Source organism: Aulonocara sp. 'chitande type north' Nkhata Bay, linkage group LG2 (genome assembly GCF_057382095.1).
Source record: "Aulonocara sp. 'chitande type north' Nkhata Bay isolate Kocher_YH1m ecotype deep benthic linkage group LG2, A_spYH_male_GT1.1, whole genome shotgun sequence".
NCBI classification, from domain to species: Eukaryota; Metazoa; Chordata; class Actinopteri; order Cichliformes; family Cichlidae; genus Aulonocara; species Aulonocara sp. 'chitande type north' Nkhata Bay.
The window spans coordinates 52,506-69,072 of record NC_141345.1 but is presented as its reverse complement, the minus strand read 5'-3'; the positions used below and the strand labels follow the sequence as shown (position 1 = coordinate 69,072).

General features: G+C 42.0%; 2 protein-coding genes across 4 annotated transcripts; both read right to left on the bottom strand.

Annotated features, from left to right (window-relative positions):
- Nucleotides 1–203: 203 nt before the first annotated feature.
- On the bottom strand, nt 204–2,768 carry and4 (actinodin4). Its single transcript, XM_086300451.1, has 5 exons — nt 2,739–2,768; nt 2,356–2,419; nt 2,216–2,260; nt 1,958–2,118; nt 204–1,389 (listed from the first exon to the last, which is right to left on the bottom strand). The coding sequence occupies exons 2-5, from the start codon at nt 2,408–2,410 to the stop codon at nt 607–609; spliced, it is 1,044 nt and encodes a 347-aa protein (XP_086156577.1). The 5' UTR covers nt 2,411–2,419; nt 2,739–2,768; the 3' UTR covers nt 204–606.
- Nucleotides 2,769–3,852: 1,084 nt separating this feature from the next.
- mcm7 (minichromosome maintenance complex component 7) lies at nt 3,853–12,045 on the bottom strand. 3 transcript variants are annotated; one of them, XM_086300380.1, is made up of 15 exons: nt 11,815–12,045; nt 9,690–9,769; nt 9,046–9,210; nt 8,818–8,942; nt 8,551–8,731; nt 8,064–8,201; nt 7,831–7,980; nt 7,624–7,738; nt 7,405–7,536; nt 7,096–7,179; nt 6,623–6,834; nt 6,238–6,503; nt 5,950–6,118; nt 4,778–4,887; nt 3,853–4,451 (listed from the first exon to the last, which is right to left on the bottom strand). In XM_086300380.1, the coding sequence occupies exons 1-15, from the start codon at nt 11,843–11,845 to the stop codon at nt 4,238–4,240; spliced, it is 2,172 nt and encodes a 723-aa protein (XP_086156506.1). In that variant the 5' UTR covers nt 11,846–12,045; the 3' UTR covers nt 3,853–4,237. The 3 variants fall into 3 exon arrangements, with proteins under 3 accessions (XP_086156506.1, XP_086156515.1, XP_086156496.1); XM_086300389.1 differs by lacking the exon at nt 11,815–12,045 and adding an exon at nt 11,149–11,343; XM_086300370.1 differs by lacking the exon at nt 11,815–12,045 and adding an exon at nt 10,396–10,535.
- Between the last annotated feature and the right edge of the window lie 4,522 nt (nt 12,046–16,567).

Sequence of the window (16,567 nt, the reverse complement as noted above, 5' to 3'; positions counted from 1 at the left end):
ATTAAAAAAAGTCAGAGCTGCACTTTTAAATGAGCACATGAAAGTCTGCTACGTGGAGCTCGCCTAGCTGGAGGTTTATTGGCAGTAGCAGCACGTTTGCAGATCACCCACTGAAGTTGTGTTCCTGCTGTTTGATTGCCCTTATAGGTTTTGGACAGAGAGGCAGGAAAAAGACTGCAGGGTGACTTATTGCTCCAGAGTGTATGGAAAATAACAGGAGTCAGCATTTATTTGGCTATTAAATGTACAGCAGAACAGACATAATGGCCTCCCAGCATGCATGCTGGTACTTCACAAGTGATTTTTACCTGCCATGTGGCGATGGGTGGAGCAAAGCTTTCCCTTTGAGGCTACTTTGCACCTTTCAAAAAGGATATTCCAACTCAAAATGCTACTCGCTGGTGAAAAACTGATTTGTTACAATTTATTCTTGTCAAAAAGAAAATTGGTTTTTCACATACTGGCAGTTACACATTGAGTCATCGATGTAATTACACTGCATCTAAAAATGCGCTAAGACATTGGTTTTATTGACATTACATATAAAAGATGTGAAAGTGTGCAACTTGGATGTTTTCATAGTCTGTTTTGCTCCCTCTGGATGTTTTACTGGCTCTCCTCTGCAGGCTCATCAGCAGCATCAGCAGGCCGTGGGTACTGGAAGCGGGCTGGATCGTACAGATCATCCCTGGGGTTGTAGGGTAGAGGGTGCTGGTAGTAGTAAGGGTGAGGGTAGTAGGTTACTTTCTTAATGGGTGCAGGAGGTGCTGGCTCCTCCACATGTTCCTCCTCTTCTTCCTCCTCGACCGGAGGGGGTGGCGGGACCACAACCTTTCCTTTGATGGGCCTGGGTGGGTTGTCAATCAGGCAGTCGGGATCCCAGTAGGGGTCACAATCGTACTCCATGCCCTTAAAGGTGCGGATGTGAGCTGGGGGAGACTTCTTGACAAAGACTGGGGGAGGTGGAGGTGGGCCAGATTTCTTAGGAGGAGGTGGTTGAGGCACTGCCACGGGAGCTGGTGCAACCTTCTGGGGAGTGCAGTGGGGGTGGTACCGAGGGTCACAGAGCACAGGTACTGCACCTGTGGGCATGTAGACAATGTGAGGCTTGCAGAGGGGGTCCTTTTGGTTACACAGGTAGAGCACATCGGCCTGTGAAATGGCTGGAGCAATAGGAAGAGCAGGAGGCTCTGTGGGTCTTGGGACCCCTTTCATTGGCGGTGGAGGAGGAGGAGGAGCAACAACTTTGCACTTCTTGTCTGTGGCTGGGTCACACATGATCATAGGCACTCCCAGTTTGCTCTGGAAATAGGAAGCATCAGGGCCGTAGGTGTGCTCCAGGTACCTCATCTGCTGGTAGAGCATTCGCAGCTTGTCGATCTCATAGAGCTGAGAGGCGGAAAAAGAGTAAAGGAAAGACAAACTCAGGTTTATTTATGTAGCATCAAACTGCAAAAAAAAAAAAAAAGCTGCCACAAGTAGATTTATAATCTTCAGTTGGTTAAGAAAGAAACCCTGAGACACATTTAAAATCTGAAATCGTTCATGATTATATGTGTTTTTAAATTAAAAAGCTCAGTTGTAATCGCACTTCTCGACTAAGCCGAGAGGTGATGTGTTTTGAATCCCAAAATCCCGACCCTCTGAGATCAAAATGAAAAATCTTTTTTCTTCCTGCTTTTTTTTAAACTATGAAGGTTTAGATTTAAAATCTTCCACATCCAGATACAACATGTTGGTGCTGATTTTAAACAACCAGAACCTGGACTGAATTCAAAATTTAACATCCTTATTAGCTAAAATCTTACATTTGCTGGTCTGCAAAGGTGACTTGTCACAGTTTTCTGTTACTACAAAGAATGTTTAAAATAAAGAACACCTACAGTGACACATTCTGAGGTGCTTATATAGACGGTGAATATTTGGGCTACCCCAGGAAGCCCAAAGTGTTTCTTACCCCCTCAGTGTGTCCGATGCTGCTGTAGTATTTGTAGTAAGCCTGGAAGTCTGGGTTTCCTCTGTACCACCGAGGGTCCGCATTACGCTTTGGTCTGGAGTGAGTCAGAAAATCATTTGCTTTCTCTGCATCAATGCTAACATCGCCTACAGGGACCATCTCTGTAAAAAGAGGAGATGAAGCTGAGTCTTTCAAAAACAGTTGGAAAAACAGCACCGCTGCATAAAGCCTCAGAAAATTGTTCTTTTTTTAACTTACGTTCCTGCTTTATGACATTCAACAAAGATTTGGCCTCCAGCAGGCCTGAAAGAGGATGAAAAATAATTTGTGGATGTTGATTTTGATTGTTTTTGAGAGGTGAACCTGTGACATTGTGAAGTAAAAGAAGCAGAGCAGACCTGGGAGAAACACAAGACAGAAGAGTGCCCCCACCAAGCACGATGAAGAAATCATCTTGAACCTCTGTGATCATGAAGAAAAGGAAATGATCATTTTGAGGAAAACTGTTAGTTCGTACAAAATAACTCTGAATCAATTACATTTCACATCTACACATTTAACAAAGGTATGTGTCTAATACCAAAATTCAATTGTAAGACATAAAAATATGTCTTCAGGTAAAACTGTTCTGCAATCTGATGCTCTAAATGCAAAGATTAATATAGACTGTAGAATATAAATGTGGCTTGCAATTAATAACTTTATTAATTCAAATTATATTTTTGCTTCTTATTGCACGACCCAATATTGTAAAGAAAACACATCTGCCCGTTTTACTCACCTGACTCGGGAGGCAGTCTTCACTGGTCTGAACAAGGCTGAGTGGGTTAAATACACATCTCAGTGTCGGTTACCCTGTAACATTATCTTCTATCCAATCGGACTCTACCGACTTTGAGACCGAAATCTTGTCTCCACCTTCCTTTTAATACACTTTAATGTGGGGCCTTTGGCGCCAATTAAGAACAGAAAGCCTCAGGACCTTTGCAGCAAAGCCATAAAACAAAACAGACTTCAAATGGAAACTCCCCATTAAGTGTGGAAGTGAAGCATCACCTGCTGGGGCAACTGCAACCGTAGTGAAAATGCTGCCTACTAACACAATATCCATGCCAGAAAAGCTTACAAAAAACATAGATGACAACCCATGTTGCCTTAAACATACATTCATAATGAGACTTCACAGATTTCTGAAACACCACCGGTTTCTAAAGGTTATTTTTACCCAGTGAACACCTGCTTTTTGAACACAGGACAGCTATCTACAGAAAAAGCCGCCTTTGTCTCGGCATGTTCAATACTCAGACTGCATTCTTACTGAAGGCCGTCATACTAAACATACATGCAATAACACACACTGGTCAGTTTAATGTTATTCTCCCACATTCCCCAATCATAACGATGTCAAATGTGATAAATAGATTGTGAATAATGTCCATGATGAAAATATAATTTCCAAGTTTACATTGTTTTAGCTTCTTGCTGTATTAGATGCAATTATTTAGATACATGTCATCAGTAGACCAAAACATTTAGGTGACACATGATTACTAGTTACTCTACCGAGACAGTGCATACAATGTGTTAGTGGGTTACAGGATCATTCATCATACAGCTGGAAGCTTGCGGTTTTGAAAGCTAGATTTGGCAGCATTAAACATTTGTTGCCTTTTCTGAATATCCAAGCCTTTTGAAATCTTTGGTTCAGTGACTCACAAACCCAAAGTCGTGCGGGTTTTGTCTTTCAACATGAAAATTGTGACTTGCAGACCTGTATGTTTTGTGGGCAGGCGTTACTCAAAGGATTAGCGAGGCGTCCCCACTGTGAAACCAGGTGTTCATACACATTTCTTCATCCCACATTATGTGCACAGAAGACTCGGCACCAGGCAGAGTATTGAACCATCATTTTATTTTAACTCTCACAATACAAGGCTCAATATAAATTTGTCTGATTTGCATCATCAAGTATAAAATGTACAGAAATGCTCAATGTTAAACGGATGCTTGCAGCCAAACCACAGGAAATACTTCACAATACTAACTTCTGACGTACATATTTACAAGCAAGGTACTGTTAACAGGATTCTTCGGGAGTTCTGGGTTTCCATTAGCTGGAATTCTCGCAATAAGAGTCATATTTAAAAAGAATCTTCCATCTGCTGGACTTACAAAATGCTTAACCTCATTACAAGTCTGTAGAAAACCCACAACAAAGAGTCCCCCACCCTCCCTCAGGTGACTGAAACAAAATGTGCATGAAGGCGTGTCCCGGGTTGTTCAGACGAAAGTGATGCGCGTGCGGGCCTGGTTGACCTGCCACACGTTCAGCTCTTCGTACTCCTCCAAGGCCTCCTGGAACTGGGCGGGCGTGAAGCCACGAGAGACGCAACGTTGCTCTGCTTCAGCCATGCGAACCAACCCACCGGCTCCACGGCCCTCTGCGGCGAGCTCGCGCACCAGAGAGAAGATGACGTCGGCCGGTCGCTGCGTCCTGCAGATGAGAAAGCAGATATTAAAAAAAAAAAGTTAACTTTAAAGCCTCAAGGAATTTTGAATAAACCTACTCAGAAATGGCACAAAGTAAGGCATGTAAACATACTACATGTACACGTACGAATGCACAAACTACATTTCCTGCTCGTTTTGAACATGCTGTCGTGTGAACAGAGCTCCATAAAAATCAAGCAAGTTTTACAGCTTCCTTCAGGACATGCAAGAAACTCATAAAACAGCTCTGAATCAGATGACATCCAGTCATGTTAGTCTGAGCTCACTGAAAGCCATATTTAAAAAACAGGCCTGGTTTTTAGCTCTAACCTTGTGGTGCTGGATTTGTCAGCCTGTAATGAATCCTTGGACATCTCCATCAGCCTCATGGCCTCGTTTACATCTTCCTTCTCTACGGTGTCCATCATGCGAAGTCGAGCCTGAAGTAGGGAGTTAAAGGTGAAGATAATGCTAAGACTGTAGTTTGAGTGAATGCACGAATAAGAGTTAAAAATAATCCTACAATATCCATCTCAACTTAGGCTGCGCTGTGCCGGCACTGTCAGACCGAGACAAGTGCAATGCCCTCTGGGATGCCCGGCAATTGCCCAAGTCTCCGCCTCTCAACACCAGCTAGTCTCTCTATAGCATGAAATCAAAACAGCACACAAAAGATCCCATCTGAATACTGTTATGATCAATTTGGGATTTTTGTAGAATACACTGATGACAGTCCTGGCCATGGTCAGTTTTGCATGGGTTTGCACAGCTGGTCCTTATGCACACAGGCTGACTGCCCACCCTGCAAAGCTGGCCAGGATCAGCAAAGACATTAAAGCAGCTCCCTCGTGGTCATGAAGAGGAAAATACCAAATGAGTCATCTGAAAACACACAAATAAGCTGATGTGCAGCTGTGGCACCAATACTGCTTGTGGCTGTGTTTTGCCCCCTTGTGGACATCTGTGTGCAGCATATTGCCTACCTGTTAACCTGAAGTGCTGGTTTTGCAGTAGGTGGATGACTGCTACCTGCACAAACAGCACTTTTGACAACCAGAGGCAGAGATGATACAAGACAGACTTAATTCAAGCTTTTTTAATAATATTCATGTTGTGAGTGGGTGTAGCGTTTTTGCTATTGGGACTGGTTTTGGCAGTCAGAGATTTTTGTCCAGCGTGGGAAAGAAGTGCTCACAATGCAGTAGGCCAGATTATCATCACTACCTGCACTGTAAGCACTTTATCCCACACTGGACGATCGATCAAGACAATTTAATTCCATTCAAAGCTCCACAAAAGTTGTGCAACCGAACCCCATACGACACTTGTCTGCAAATGTAAGTTCCACTGAAGTTTGATGAAAAACAATTGTAACCCTGTTTCACTTCTTAAAACAAATGTCTGACAAAATTATAACCCTCCTGCAGGAGTTCAATCAGTGAGATTGGCCTCTAAATGTTTCCAGCCACCCACTACTACTCAAGTGGATGTGGAATTCTTACCAGTGCAGTGGAGAGGCGCAGGATGGAGAGGAGCGTACGAGCAGAGGTGAAGGTGGTGTCTTTGCTGACCCGAGCCTCTTTTCTCATTTCCACGTAAGCAGCAGTGATGTAATCAGCCAGTGACTCGGGCACCACAGGCTGCCGCTTCTTGCACAGAGATATATAACGCCTGATGGAAATTACATTTGTCATTAGTTAATATTGCCTATTACGCAGACCTATTTGAAGTAAATTCTGAGCTACAACAATAACCTTCATGTGTTCATTTTTAAACATGCAAATTCTCACCTCATCAGTTTCATGTCAATAGGGGTGAAGTGTGAGGGCGGTTGGCGGGAGTGCTGGTGCACGTAGGTGATGTGCTGGGCCAGACGCAGGTCAGCATCAGCATCTGGTTTGTCCTGGATGAGCCACAGCAAGTCGAAACGGGAGAGCAGAGCAGCTGGCAGCTGAATGTTCTGCTCGATGCTCTTCCGGGGATTGTAGCGGCCATAGGCGGGGTTAGCTGCTGCTAGAATAGAGCAACGGGCGTTGAGGGAGGTCATGATGCCAGCCTGGAAGGGAGATTAAATCAACTTGAGTGTGGATGTTAAACAGGCATTGAATGTTTCCAGATACTTCCCCTAATACACTCTCCCCCCCCCCCCCCAGTACTGGCAGTAATTAAGGATACCTTAGCAATGGAGATGGTCTGTTGTTCCATGACTTCATGGATGGCGGTTCGATCTGCATCCGCCATCTTATCAAACTCATCAATGCAGCAGATGCCCAGGTCAGCCAGAACTAAGGCTCCTCCTTCTAGAGTCATCTCACCGGTTAGGGGGTCACGCATCACTGCCGCAGTCAGACCGACCCCAGATGAACCACGACCTGTTGTGTACTGGCCTGAACAGCAGACAGGGAACAAGAAAAAGCTACAATTAGCTGTTGATCAAACGGTTAATACTTCAAGCTTCACTCAGAATAAAACTTCCAATTATATGACAGGCTGTTGGCATTCAAAACTTTGCATTAAAACAAAAAGTGAGTGCTCTAATCAAACTATCCCACCAGAAGTTAAGCCGTCACAGTGTAGGACCTAATGGAAAGTAAACGCCATACTAGATAAAGCATTAAACCAGATAGGGGACAACAAACAGGACTCACTTCGAGGAGCCAGACGATCAATGTAGGACAGCAGCTGGGACTTGGCGACTCCTGGATCTCCCATCAGGCAGATATTAATGTTGCCTTGAGGAAGAAGAGACAACGGAGTAAGAGCACTGCAGTGATTACAACATTTAATGAGGAAAAACAACTTCAAAGAAATGTACCTATGGAATAAAAAAGTTTGGTCTTGTGCCAGCGTGATAAAGGAGCATAAATTATACATTCAAATTAGTATTAGAAAGCTATGTTACAATATGATGAAACAGAAGAAAAGGATTCTGCCGTTATAATCTTGTTTGTCCTCACCTCTGATTTTCATGCCTTTGGGAGCCTGTTCCACTCCTCCAACCAGCAACAGCAGCAAAGCCTTCTTCACATCTTCGTGTCCATAGATCTCTGGCGCTATGGAGCCAGCTAGCTTCTCATAAAATCCTTCATCTATAAAGAAAAAAAATTCACCTCAGACACTAAAGACCAAGGTCTCAGTTTATGTGTTCCTATTGTAGTGATGTCCAACAAACAGACCTGTGATGCTTCGCAACTCCTCATCGGTCAGCTCCTCGTTACCTAGTTCATCATCCTCAGTCTTGTTCATGAGTGTAATGCTGTGACACTCCAGATAGGTTTCTGATAGGAGACCCTGAAAAGAGCAAAACCACAATACATTTCAGTTTCTTTCTGGAGATGAGATTATTGCAGTAGCCCATGTGTACTTTGACAAGCAGATTATACCTGAACAGCCTGACTGAAGCCTGTGCGCAGCAGAGGGAGGAAGATTCCTGTGATGGCTACGTGGTCTCCTGGCTGGGCAAGACGTGTGTTTTCGCCACGCACGTACACCGTCATGCTCCTTGGGATGTTTCCAACGGGTACTTGGTCACTCTGTGTAATACCAGACAAAACTTGTGAGCTAATGTTAACCAAAACAACTGAATACAAACATAACAAGTTTGGGAGTTTCTTACGTGTTCCTGAATACGCAGTTCCTGGAACTTGATGAATTTGGAGCCTCTCGTCTGCAAATACAGTCGCCCTCCAGATTTGTTGGTGACACACTCTTGGCTGGGACACATAACAAGCGGCATGAAGGAAGGAGACTGGATCTGAAGGAAAACGAGAGGATACGATGAAAAACTTTGTTCCTGTGAAAGCATATAGATGTATAGATCAGGGGTGTCAAACTCAAACACACAGTGGGCCAAAATTCAAAACTGGAACCAAGTCGCGGGCTAACGTTAATATTTATTGAAATATATTTATTCCTCCAGATATAAGAATGAATCTTTTCTTATGGACTAAAACACGTTTTGCTGAAAAACTGAATATGGAACAAGCAAAGCTTAATACTAAACAATATATATATATTAGCTGTGTAATACCAGTAGGCCAGCTCTAATAGTAATTTGGTATGGACTCGACACCTATGGTATAGATGATTAAAAACCGTCTTACTGGTTGGTAGGTCTCAGCGCCACACTGGTCACATGTGTATGTAGCCACAGCCATCATCGGTTTGACCTCAGTCGCTCGAGTCACAATACCCCGAACTGCAACCAGGTGACCGATGCTGTCGGCTCGAATATCACGCACCACTTTGGGTTTAGAGGTGCTTGGAGCTTTAAAGTAAAGCTCGCTGTGGGAAGAAGTTCACAGTTGTATAATCAAAGGACAAATAAAGACATGCAGTAAAAGCTCAGCTCTGAATCCGATTCAACTTACAATCTCCTCATGAGTTCAGGCGGGTATTGATTACGAGGGTCTCTTGTATCTGCAGGGTCACGACCCCTTTGTTCCATCATCAGCCTGTGCTCAATGTACACATCCAGAGAATCTTTGGCAATAATCTATGTATTTAAAAAAAAATCAAATAAAAAATAGACGCATTAATCCTGGGCAAAAATCACAATAGCAATTCATTTTTGGCCCTTCTTAAACTGATCAACATACATCTCTTTCCTTGTACTCTGGCAGCAGCTCGTGGACAGCATCAGCAAACAGCGCTGTGTAACGTTTAGCATTCTCACAGATGCTCTCGACCAGCTCGGGGTCTTCTTCAGCCACATCATCCAGATCCACAAAAAGAGCCACCCGCTCCCTGTGGGCCAGCGCCACCTGCAATTAATTAGATGATCACCCAACAATTACACAACCATCTTTGCAGCTACTACTAACGCCAAACACACCTTCATCTACATTTAGAAGCAAAAAGGGAATTATGCATTTCGTAAATAGGTAAGAGCCTTTTTCCATCTTTCACATGGAAGCTTGATTAAGAGCCATTTAGTTTTGCTTTCACTTTTACATTTTAATGCAATCCACCCAAAACTATTCTACTTATAACAAAAACAACTAGTTCAAATAAACATTTACATTTATGATTTTGTCAAATCATAAATGTCTGCTTGTAAAGACAACAAATGGTGTCAAAGAACAGTGTAGCTAAAATGTTTTATTCACTGACCAGTGAAGCATCAGCGCTCATTAGCACACCAGATTTGTACTTTTTCTTTTAAGTGCAATAATATCAAAAATCTGCAATGAACCAACTCTGAAAACTAAATCTATACTCATTATTTCTGTAGTATACTCACAAGTTGGGCTCCATACTTGAACAGCTTCTTCCCGTTGTCATCCTCTGTGTAAAATTCCTGCAGGAACCTTTTGCATTTTTCTGCAAAACAACCAAAAAATACCTTCAGTACAATTTAACAGGAGGGAGACGAGAAAACAAACAAACAAAAAAACCCAGACAGGCCACATGCAGCAAACACTAGGTGGAGATTGATTGTTAGCCCCACACACACACACACACACACACACACACACAAAGAAAAGGCTGTTTACTTTAGTTCCCTTTAAACAATAAATCTTATTTCTGAGCTTAAAATCTGTTTAAATTGTTGATTAACACCACCGGCAATGGGCCTACACACTGTGAGCTAATTTGTTGTCCTGCGACGACCCCCTTTGTTGAGTAACATGGCATCCTGTAATCTCGATGAGTCACTACTGCCTTACAGTAAAGCACAAACTGCCACTGATGTGTTACATGATGCCAACTCCGCTCTGACGTTTCCACATAATAGTTTTAGAGCGAAATAACTGGCGACACGCAGCAGATAGCTTCTGGGCAATAATGTAAATACAACAACAGGCGCGCTCAGTTCAGGGTCCATTTTTTTTTTTTTGAAAATATCCCCCACTTCTCGAAAGAGCCACAACTGTTAACAATATTTAATTCAGCGCTTCGAGAAACGAAACTACTCTTGGCCGTGATAAATAAAATACTCCACTTACTTTGACGCGGTAGCAGCAAATCCGCACCTCTGCTTTTTTTATTTCTCTCTTCGAGGATGTTATTGTAAACAAAGCAGCACATGGCTTTTTGTGCCCAGTCACTCGCGGTATCCCTCCGCCATCCCTCCGCTCTTAAAAACAGTCCCGGCTGTTGTTTTCAAACCACAGCCAGCCATCTTCTAATGTTAGCCTAGGGTTAGCCGGGGTGTACTGAACACAAGGCGCAGGCAGCCCCATCACTGCGAGCTTATTGCTCTTAATCTCTTGGCGGTGGAAGTAGCTTTCTTAATGCTATCGATGGTTCATGCACCACAAACTTCAGCCTTTAAGCGGTCGGTTAGATTCACGAATGATGACTCGGGTGTTTGTGAAGTTTATTCGGACCTTTAGAGTGCCTCAAGCACCGCTGCAAATTTAAACTTACCGTAACGTAACGTTGATGGTGTTGTTATAATGGTCGATTTTTAGTAAAACCCTGCCCTTTTAGATGTTTGTGTAACAGAAATAAAGTTTGTTTACCCAAAGTAAACAATCATTTAGAGTCTTCTTACGTTTTTAGAAATATATATACATATTGTGACCCTCAGCGTAAACGTGCTAACCACAGAACAGCACGTTAACAGGTTAACTGACAGCAGCTAGCTCGCGGTTACTAGTTAACCCGATTTGAAGACGTTTAAACACCTCAACTAAACTCTAAATGTGGACATTATAAAATTCAGTTATTAAAAAGCGAAGTAGGGGTTAACTTACTGCCATTGTGTACCATTAAATGTTAAGGTTGCGCTCGCGTTTGATATGAACTTAGCTAGCATTTGAGTGGCCTTTATAAAGTTATCTGAAACGATGATCAACTTTTCAGCCTAGTGCTTTATCTTTGACTTTAAATGTTACACATTAAAAATGAAAAACTTCGCGACATTAATGATTATCTTTAGTCGAACAGCTCGTGTAACTGTTGAGACATGTGCTTGCTGCTGCACAGTGGCGCCTGCTCCTTTGTTTAAGGATCCATCCGGGTCACCGTGGAGCCAACAGCCTCTGTCGGTCGCGCGCGCACGCACACACACACACACAGTACCGAAGTCGTTATCAAGAGGATAGCTAATGTTCACACAAGTTTGTGCAACTTATTCTTAACACTGCTCCCGTGTGTCGCGCGTTTCTTGACACCATGTGCAAGCACTCATTTATTTTCTATCATTGTTTTCTTTCAAGTTGAGTTAGTAATGAAACGAAGCGGTAATGTTGCGCTTTCGCACATGAAATCAAATTTTATATTATATCCAACTTCATAGCCAGTACACCCCGTGATATACGTTCACCAAGGTTTCGTGTGGGATTTTAGAAGTCATTTGGTAAAAAGTTGACTAAAACGGCCAACCTGTTGCTGCCATGACGTTAAAGATGAAACATTACCTTTCTCTGCTTCGTAATCCTTGCGAGCCATGATTGCAGGTATTGCGCTTCAGTTAAGATAACTTACTTCCAAAAACGCGAGGGGAGAAACGCAATTTATCTCAAAGCTCGGTCTTTTTAAAAAAAAAATTTCACTAACACCGGACACTTATTCACTAGCAGCCAGCGCTTCTCCCCTATCTCTGTACAAGAAGTGGCGCGAGTCTGACGTCTCCCTCAGCCAATAGAGTCGCTTCTTTCGGCGGGGAGAGGCGGGATTCGGTGGTGGCGCGAAAACTGCGGGCAGTCTGGTGTCACCTGACTGTGCGAACTTCCGCCCCGTTTGTCAGGAATGGCGCGAAATGCGATGATTGGATTCATGCGCAACCCTGTGTCAACAGGGTGAGCGTGGAACGAATGAACCCAACATAATGTCATGATTTACAGCTGTATTTTACGGAAGCGTAGAGCTGCCACCCAGGCAAAAGAAAAATACAAGTGTATCACGTTATAACGTGAAAGGTTTATTGTTCTAACAAGATACTTTTCCTGTTTGTACAATATACTTTTCACGTTTGAACAACATAATATCACGTTATTACAATATACATAATCATCACGTTCGTACAATATTATATTGTACGAACGTGATAATTGATTCCTTCCTTATATGAATGGTCATTCTTTTTTGTTTGTTTGTTCTAGTGACAGATTATTTGTGTTTGTTTTTAGCAAATACATCTGCAGTGTTTGAATTGTACACCAAAAGCTACTGGCAGTTCAGTTCAAAACTTAATAGGAACATTTTTTCATACAGCCTTATCATCTCATCTAATCGACTGCGAGAAAGGAAAAAAACATATTTATCAACGTGTCAGAGCACTCCTTACATTGTGGTACATCTTATCTCCTATTATATTGTACGAACATAATCATCACGTTCGTACAATATAATATTTATATTGTACGAACGTGATAATTATGTATATTGTAATAACGTGATATTATGTTGTTCAAACGTGAAAAGTATATTGTACAAACAGGAAAAGTATCTTGTTAGAACAATAAACCTTTCACGTTATAACGTGATACACTTGTATTTTTCTTTTGCCTGGGTGGCAGCTCTACGCTACGCTTCAGTAGTATTTCCCCATTTTATAACATACATGTTATATAGCAAATGTTTTTCTGACATTTTCTCACATATGGAAATATAATGAAAATGTCGCACATTTTAATTGTCATTAGGTTGTATGGAAGCTTGTTTGTGGCTTAAAAGTGCCTGTCATAGCCAAGTCAACATTTTGATGAGTCTTAAAACTTTGACTTATTGAGCAGCTCAACTTTAAGTTACTTACAACTAGGAATAAATTTTGAGACGCCTAATAATCACCCCCCCTCCCAATTAATTTTCTGTATACAGTGCTGAATCACAACAGTAGTTATATAAATTAGCCATTTATCACAACAGTTGAGGGTGAGGGGAGGAAGACAGACAAGTACTTTAAAGCCATTTCAGAGAAAGTCAAAATTTCTAGATAAATAACCTCAAGTTTTGATTAATTAAATAGAGAAAACCTAAAGCTGATTCTTAAGGTTTTTGATCACTGTAAAATACCACCGTATATCTTCAATCAATCAATCAATCTTTATTTATAAAGCACTTTTCATACAGAAAAAATGTAGCACAAAGTGCTTTACATAGTTAAAAGCAGCCCACCCCACCCTCCAACTCACTCCCCACACTCTCAATACACATATATCCCCCCACCCCCACCCCCACCCACACACACATACACACACGCGCACACTTAAAGAGTAAAAATTGGGCTGGGCTCGCATGAGCCAAGTGAGGAAACATTATAACAGAGAGCCGTCTGCACCGGGAGCCGGTCACAGACCGCAGCCTCCGGGCTGGGCACACAGCAGGAGGGAAGCCAAGGAGCCCCCCAACTAGGCTGAGAGGACCCCAGAGACCCAGCAGCCACGGTCAATAACAGCCCCGGTGCAGAGAGCGCCCTCCGAGGAAACACTGGAGATATGACGCAATACGATATATACAGGGTAAAATGATAAAATAAATAAGAACAGGATACAATATAAATATAAATATAAATAGAGTAAGAAGATTAAAAAATGAATAAGAATAAAATCAAAAAATATTAGGTAAATCCTAAATTAATAATAGAATAACAGGATAGAATAAATAAGCATAAAAAATAAATAAACGCTAAGTAAAAGCTAAATTAAAAAGGTGGGTCTTGAGCCTGTTCTTAAAAACATGTACGTTCTCTGCGGCCCTGAGCTCCTCCGGCAGGCTGTTCCACAGACGAGGACCATACCACTGAAAAGCTGCCTCTCCGTGAGTATGTGTCCTGACTTTAGGGACAATCAAAAGGCCAGTACCAGAGGACCTCAGGGTCCGCGAGGGTTCGTATGGTAAAAGCAGATCTGAGAGATAAGAAGGCCCAAGACCATTAAGACATTTAAAAACCAATAAAAGAACTTTAAAATCGATCCTGAAACACACGGGGAGCCAGTGCAGCGATTCTAAAACCGGTGTAATGTGGGCCCGCCCTCTGGTCTTCGTCAGCACACGAGCTGCCGAGTTTTGCAAAAGTTGTAAAGTTGAAATATTCTTCTTAGGAAGACCAGAGAGCAGGGCATTACAGTAATCAATGCGACTGGTAATAAAAGCATGCATCAGCATCTCCGTGTTGGCCCGAGAGAGAATAGGGCGGACTCTGGCTATATTCTTTAGATGATAAAATCCAATTTTAGTTACATGTTTAACATGTGGGATAAAACCAAGCTCAGAGTCAAAAATAACACCCAGGTTTTTCACTTGTAGCGAAGGACATAGTGAAAATGCCTCTAATTTAGACAAGAGTTTCTCTCTCTGAGCCTTGGGACCGACGATTAAAACTTCAGTTTTGTCCTGGTTAAGCTGTAAAAAGTTTTCTGCCATCCAAGATCTTATATCCAAGATACAGTTAAAAAGGGCATCCATTGGTCTGGTGTCATCAGGAGACACGGAGATGTACAGCTGCGTGTCATCAGCGTAACTGTGGAAGTTCACTCCATGCCTCCTGATGACACCGCCGAGAGGCAACATATACAAATTAAAAAGTACAGGGCCTAGAACCGACCCTTGAGGCACACCACATGTCATTTTATGGATCTTAGAGGAGCATGTATCCATACTCACCATAAAAGTTCTGTCAGAGAGATAGGAAGTGAACCAGTTGTGTACAGCACCAGAGAGGCCCACCATGTGTTTTAGTCTGTTTAAAAGAATAGCGTGGTCTACTGTATCAAAGGCTGCGCTTAGATCCAGTAGCACCAGGACTGAGAGCTTTTGGGCGTCCCAGTTACATCTAAGATCATTTAAAACCTTTAGGAGAGCCGTCTCTGTGCTGTGGTTCACCCTAAATCCAGACTGGAATATCTCCAGGATCTGTCTATCATTGAGAAAATCAGTAATCTGAGTAAAAACAAGTTTTTCTAAGACTTTACTTAAAAATGGTAAGTTGGATACAGGTCTGTAGTTATTAAAATCATTACAATCCAAATTGCTCTTCTTCAGAAGGGGCCTCACCACCGCCGTTTTAAAGGCAGCAGGGAAGACACCCAACTGAAGAGAGCAATTCATCATGTATAAAAGCTCAGCCTCAAAAAATCCATAAAGTGTTTTAAAGAGTGAAGAAGGAATTGGATCTAAAAGACATGTGGTGGGTCTCACTGTGGAGAAAACCTTCTGAAAGTTCTCAGCATTAACCAGGACAAAGCTGTCCAGTGTCTCCTCAGGTACAATCGAGCCCTCAGATGTGTTTACAATCATATCGCGATTAGATAAAATATCAGATCTGATGGCGCTGATCTTTCCCCTGAAGTGGTCTGCAAACTGCTCACAGAGCGAGTCTGTGGGGGTTCTTTTGGAGCTTTTAAAATCAGGGTTAAATAAATGATCTATGGTGGAAAAGAGGACCTTGGGATTATTTTTGTTAATACTGATTATTTTGGCGAAGTATGAATTTCTTGACTTCCTTAATGTATTATTGTACATTTTAAGTTGCTCGGAAAATATTTGATGGTTGATATTATTTTTATTTTTCCTCCATCTCCTTTCTGCTGCCCTGCAATTTCTTTTGAGTTTTTTGACTTCTTCGTTTCTCCAGGGTGATGCATGTTTTACGTTAATCTTTTTGGTGGTGAGTGGAGCAACGGAGTCAAGGCTTTTCTTCAGTTTGCTGTTAAAATAACTAAAAATCAAATCGCAGGATGCAGGTAAAATCACAGGGGCGCATTTGACTAAAACCTTGGTAAAATTTGCAGCCACTTCAGAGGTTAGATAGCGCCTCCTCACAGTTCGCACTGAGGTCTTCCGCTGAATAAAATCTTGACTCCTTCCACTTGTTTTTCTAAGCTCCTTCTGCTTCATGGTGTAATTCACTACAAAGCAATATGTGTTACTTTGTGCATGTTGTTACTTTTATTAATCTTTTACAAAGGATACCCTCGGAATTCATTTTGATCTTGTTTATTAGTGATTTTTTTGACCTAGAAATAAAGCAAACAAATCACACATTACAAACAGGAATAACTAGTAGTGCTTCAGTGTATCTAAATAACATTTTGAGTTTGTTCATTTTTAAAACAATACATTATAATGCCTTACTTTTAGTATTGCTTTGTAAAATCAGGCATCTTTAATATACATTAAGGTGTTCAACAAAAAACAAAAACAAACTGTGATGTCAACAGTGAAGGCTAT

Bases quoted from the DNA above. Each gene is read 5' to 3' on its own strand.
- and4 (XM_086300451.1), bottom strand. From the start codon at position 2,410: ATGATTTCTTCATCGTGCTTGGTGGGGGCACTCTTCTGTCTTGTGTTT. The intron at 2,261-2,355 runs GTCTGCTCTGCT...ATCCTCTTTCAG, and splicing joins CTGTCTTGTGTTTCTCCCAG to GCCTGCTGGAGGCCAAATCT. The intron at 1,390-1,957 runs GTAAGAAACACT...TCCGCCTCTCAG, and splicing joins GCATCGGACACACTGAGGGG to CTCTATGAGATCGACAAGCT.
- mcm7 (XM_086300370.1), bottom strand. From the start codon at position 10,477: ATGTGCTGCTTTGTTTACAATAACATCCTCGAAGAGAGAAATAAAAAA. The intron at 8,943-9,045 runs GTATGTTGATCA...TTAAATACATAG, and splicing joins CAGAGTACAAGGAAAGAGAT to ATTATTGCCAAAGATTCTCT. The intron at 7,981-8,063 runs GTAAGAAACTCC...GGTATTACACAG, and splicing joins AACTGCGTATTCAGGAACAC to AGTGACCAAGTACCCGTTGG.